Source organism: Nestor notabilis, unplaced genomic scaffold, assembly GCF_000696875.1.
Source record: "Nestor notabilis isolate BGI_N333 unplaced genomic scaffold, ASM69687v1 scaffold927, whole genome shotgun sequence".
NCBI classification, from domain to species: domain Eukaryota; kingdom Metazoa; phylum Chordata; class Aves; order Psittaciformes; family Psittacidae; genus Nestor; species Nestor notabilis.
In genome coordinates, this window is record NW_009935901.1 from 1 (window position 1) to 5640 (window position 5640).

Genomic DNA, 5640 nt, shown 5'->3' on the forward strand with positions numbered 1-5640 from the left:
AAAAGCCACCTGGTTGGTCAACACGAGGGGTCTGCCAACAGGGCTAAACATGGCATAACCAACCACTGTTTAACAGCAGATTATTAACAATGCAATTCTTGTTCTCTCTCTGGCCATGGGGAAGCTAATATTTGCAACGCAACATTTTAAACCTCCAGAAATGTATTTCATTATTTTAGTAATTATTAATAAAAACAAACTGAGAAGGTTGAAAAATCCCAACCCCAGTGCAGAAAGTGTCTCCTCCACAGTAATTTTATTTCAATTGCTGGAACTGAGGTTTTTTAAAAAATCTTAATTACACACTTACGTGTCTCTTTTCAGCTGAAAATTTATCTGCAGTTCAAATGAATAATGGTATTTAAGTAACACTATTCTGCCCTAGTTACATTAGGAACACTGAACTGTGCAACTGAAGTCACAGCAGGCAGGATTCAAGTCATATTTACAGAAATCAACCTCATTTTGGCTGTGGTGATTTGCAGAGAAAAACCCCCAAGAATTAAGCTGTCAGTGAATGGCACTGGGGAAGGGTGGCCAAGTACCTTCAGTAACCTGGCTTTGAATCTCCAGGACTGGTTTTTTATGACTTTTCAAGCAAGAGGAAACACCAAGCAATTCTTGACAACTCTGCTTTAGGGGAAGAGGAACCCATCCATCTTTAATATTGTACGCTTGCTGTTCATCCTAGAAAGAGCTGCTTTATGAAGTAAGGCTGCCAGAAGACCGTTCTGTTTCTGCACACAAAATACAGGGGACAGCTCCCTCCCCAGGCACACGCACATTCCCAGGGAAGGCACTACCTTTCCTTTTATCCATGGAGGCACTGTATTTGCCTTTAAACCAGCACAGACTAGGCCCCTTGCACCAGAGTTTTGCTCTTTTTTTCCCCTGATTCCAGGGAGTAAAGCAAGTGGAAAGATCTGCTGTCAATGACCTGCCATGAACCAGAACATCTTTTAGTTCCTGCTCTGAAAAACATTAACAAATGTCTTCAACAGTCTCAGCAGAAGAACCTAAAGAGCTTAGTGCATCCTGATACTTACTGCCCCACACTGCTTACAGTGGTGCCGCCTTTTAGTGATGGAGTTGAAGCTTTCGCTGCAGCTCTTGCAAGCCTGTTTCTCCTTGTCTCGCTTGGATTTGGAAGATTTCCTACAGGAATCACTCTGAAATGAAAAGTACAATTCTGTGATATTTTCTTTTCTTTTTAAAGATTGCAAATCAGCTCACAGAGTTCTCCTGCTGCCCAGGAGCCTTGTGTGTTTCATACCTTTTTAGAAAAGAATTCCCATCAACTCTGCTGATGGTGTGCGGTGGGTGGATGGCCAGCCACTGGGTGGTTCTGGGGTGCCATGATGTGATCTCAGATTGCTAAAGCCAATCCCCCACGTCCCTCTCTGCCTGCCTGTGCCCTTCCTGCCACTGAGCGACTTCATCTCCACCGCCCATTGGTAAGGAGGAACTGGCAAACTGATCTAGTTGAAGATGTCCCTGCTCATTGCAGGGGGGTTGGACTGGATGATCTTCGAAAGTCCCTTCCAACCCAAACTGTTCTATGATTCTACGTGGGCTTCTCAAGAGCAGCTTTCCTTCCAGTGCTCACCTCTTCCCCCTCTGCTGCAACATGACTTGGTTAAGCAAGGCAAATGCTGTTAACTTAGTGAGTGTGTTGTACCCTTCTGTTCACGGGGAGGAAAAGTGAAGGTTTTGGGGAAAATGGCTTGACTGAAGAAGTGAACGGTGCTGACAGTGGATTTTTGCACCACCCAACTTCAAATGCTTAAATTAGGAGTTTCTTTAGGCTGTTTCCCACCCATGATGAAATATAAAGCTACACAGGACAACAGGGACAGCCACACCAAGGACCTACTGTCAACTGCTCTGGGCAGCAGACACTTTATCATCTGTCTAGATAGCCAAGCAAGTTCAGCCTCTTAAGCTAAGCACCTAAGCTAGTACATAAAGTCACCCACAGAATCACACAGTGGTTTGGGTTAAAAGGGACCATAAAGCTCATCCAGTTCCAACCCCCTGTCATGGGCAGGGACACCTTCCACTAGAGCATGTTGCTCCAACCCCCTGTGTCCAACCTGGCCTCGAACACTGCCAGGGATGGGGCAGCCACAGCTTCTCTGGGCACCCTGTGCCAGTGCCTCAGCACCCTCACAGGGAAGAACTTCTGCCTCAGAGCTCATCTCAATCTCCCCTCTGGCAGGTTAAAGCCATTCCCCTTGTCCTGTCCCTCCATCCCTTGTCCAAAGCCCCTCTCCAGGTTTCTTGTAGCCCCTTTAGACACTGGGAGCTGCTCTAAGGTCTCCCCTTAAGAAGCCTTCTCCTCTCCAGGCTGACCCAGCCCAGCTCTCTCAGCCTGGCTCCAGACAATCGTACAATTTTCTGATAAACTGAAGACCATGAACATCATAATGTGCAGTTCACAAAAATACAGTTTCACAGAAAACTTCAAGCAGACCCCTGTTTTGTTCTCTTTGTTAAATAAATAAAGAGCATTCTTTCTTCCTAGTCCGGATGGCTGTGTGCAAGGGAACAACAGCTCCTTGTGGGAAGCCTGGGGCACCCCCAGCCAGGCAGTGTCTGCATGGAGACACACGCCCCAAGGATTTGGCTGCATCATGTTCCCTTGGCACAACTCCTTCATGAGAAGAGCTTTGGTAACTCTTCATTTTCGCTTGCTTGACACGATCATTTAACACACTACTGGCAGAAGAAACATTTCCTCTAAGTCAAAAGAGAAGAGATATTTTACAGTTTTTCTGAAAATCAACCAGGTGAGGACAGGACCTTTGTATGTTACACAGATTCTGGACTCCTTGACAGCCGCCCCTTCCGTTTAAAGCACTAGCACACACTAAGTCACAGCTTAAATCCACTTGAGAAAGAACAATTCGCTCAACGAATTTCCGCTTCTTCAAAGCTTTTCTTTAACACAGGATGTGGGCATGTGGGGGTGGGAGGAAAGACAGCAGCAATTACACTGAGCAGAGGCTGGTGGCACCAGCATTAGGGAAATCGTGCCACTCACTCTAAACTCTCACCTCAGTGGTTATGTCTAACTTGCAGAAGTCACTAAAACAGGTTTTCAGGCCAATTAAGAAAAACAAAATATCAGTTTTAAGCTGACACCTCTCTCCCATCTTTCAGCCTCCCTGGGTACAGAGGAAAGCACACTGTTTTTCAGCAGAGCTGCTGAAACCACCCTGGCGTTACAGGCCAAATCCACAATTAGTTACTTCTAATTGGATTGGCTTTTTTTATTTTTATTATCTTTTCTATAGCTGCAATAGCAATGTTTCAAACTTGTATACAAGTACATAGGGTGTACTGGAATTCAGCTTGGGGAAGCACAGCCAGGTGGATTTGTTCATTCAGGAAAATCACCACAGCCCCATACACACATATACCAATTGCTCAGAAAACCAGAATTCCTGCAAATCTGAGGCTTCCCTCCACAAAAGCAGACTGCAGAATTTCAGTGAAGAACCAGATGTAACCAGTCCCACTGGATTACACAAACTGAACAATGCATTGGATTAATCACCAGCACAAATGTTCCTCTCAGGCTCTATCAGACTCCTCCAAGGCAGGCATGTAATTAAGGCGATTTGGAAAGCTTTTACTGAGCAGTAGCAACCTACAGAGTAACTTTGTTATTTATATCACATATATAGGCTAAGGTCAGCCATTTCTTGCTCTGATTTTTATACCAATGCTATTAATTGTTTTAGAAGACTGATTTTCCTTCCCCTGGCTAGGGATGGGCTCCCCTTCAGTTTTTAGATCAGAGAAATTACCTCAGTGGTCAACCTATTTTTCTCTCCTTACTAGAATTTGCATATAACATAACAAGTCATTCGATTTTGATGGTAACATCATCACTAGTGTTACTGGAATGGTAAGAGCGTAAATGAAGGCACCTTTTAGCCTTGTGAGATGTGACTGGAAGATAATGCTGACGAATGCTAAACAAAACCAGTTGTTTGCTTTCAACTGATACCTACAGGTGCCTGCACAGGAAAAATACTAAAGTTCCTCTAACATGAATTGAATGGACTGCTTCATGTAGAAATTGGTTAATTTTTTGTACTTTAACAGGAATAGACATCGTCACCCACATTCATGTTTCTATAACACAGGCAAGACTCCAGTTGAACACTCTAATGGATCTCATACTTGACTTCCTTCTCAATGTGAAACAGCCTAGGCAGTGTTCACTAGCAGAAATACACAACCCATATATTTAACAAAGGAAAGAAAGCAAAAAGGGTGTTATAATGGCCAAGATTTGTTATGACAGTTACGCACGAGCTTTTCTTTCCGAGCATTGTATTTTAACTTGTGCTGTAGCATACAATAAGCGTTTAATACTAACTCCATTAATCAAAAAAGGCCGTGTATAAAGAGGCCTTTAGTGTTTGATGAATACCAGAAATGTGTCATAATATTCCTCAACATTATGAGAATACAGTGAGAACACAAGAGTTTGAAACATTGCTATTGCAGCTGTAGAAAATATAATGAAAAAGAAAACATACTTTCTTTATGACTTGGCAAATTCCAATGAGCAATTACATAAGAAAGACTTATTCGGTATTATATTTTTTAACTGCTGACACTGGAGAAGAATTAAGCGGCCCTTGGCTTTCCATCCCTGTGAAACCATGGGACCTTGCTGCACAGGCAGTCTCCTAATCCCACCCAGCAGCGTCTCAGGTTGACCTTGCCACATACTCTACCTATCGCCATCTGAAAAGAGAGGCTTTTGTAGAAAACAAGGACATGCATTGTCATTTACAAACCTTGTTCATCAAAGATAAATGTAACAGTCACTTTGCATCTGTGTCCTTTATTACACAAGCTACAGTATTTACTATTGATGTATGTTAAGAGGGAAGTACAAAGCTGCCCTGTCTTCAACTAATCTTGATACTAATGCACTTGAATAATTGTTGTATTTCTCATCTTTCTTCCTGTACCCAGCTCTGTTTTGAACCTGGTGAACCTGACATGAGAAAATACTTGGATAAAATCTGTTCAGAGGCAGGATCTACAATAACTTCTTTCAGACTGGGTTGTTTCAGCCACTACTGTGCTTTTACCCTACAGTTGCATTTAACTCTCTAAATCTTGACAGTTTCCTCCATGAGAGGTACAACTCCTACCTAGACCTAAGTGACTGCAAGGTGAAGGCCCGTGGCTGGCCTGCTTAGTGAACCACTGGAGCCTTCATTTGCTTCTGAGAAGGGGGGAGGAAATACTGAAGGGCTGGAAGGAAAAGCAAGAGAACCAATGGGCTCAGGAGGCTGTTGTTCTGTGGTTTATGACTTGCTTTATGTTTCATTCTGTCTGGGACGGGAAGTAGAAATGAGGCCTCAATGCTGTACATGCAATAAAAGCACACTGTGAGACACTTCTATAGGCAGATGCATGAGAAACAAAGGCATGTCAAATATTTTTCTTCTCATTATACTTATACTGCTGTGTATTTTCCATTTACACATTACACATTTGGAGACACCCACAACAGGGCAGAAAACCAGCAGATGCTTCTGGAAATCACAGAACCACAGAATGGTTTGTGTTGGAAGGGACATTAAAGCTCACCCAGTTCCAACCCCCGCC

General features: G+C 43.4%; 1 protein-coding gene across 1 annotated transcript in view; it reads right to left on the reverse strand.

Annotated features, from left to right (window-relative positions):
• Positions 1–1046: 1046 nt before the first annotated feature.
• The window catches only part of FGD3 (FYVE, RhoGEF and PH domain containing 3), a gene marked incomplete at its 3' end in the record, with an annotated part of 42483 nt that continues 37889 nt past the window's right edge, over positions 1047–5640 (reverse strand). The window contains exons 15-16 of the mRNA XM_010018044.1: positions 1446–1478; positions 1047–1167 (exon numbers count right to left, since the gene is read on the reverse strand). Of these exons, the coding sequence (XP_010016346.1) occupies positions 1047–1167; positions 1446–1478 (154 nt within the window). The remainder of the gene's footprint in view (positions 1168–1445; positions 1479–5640) is intronic.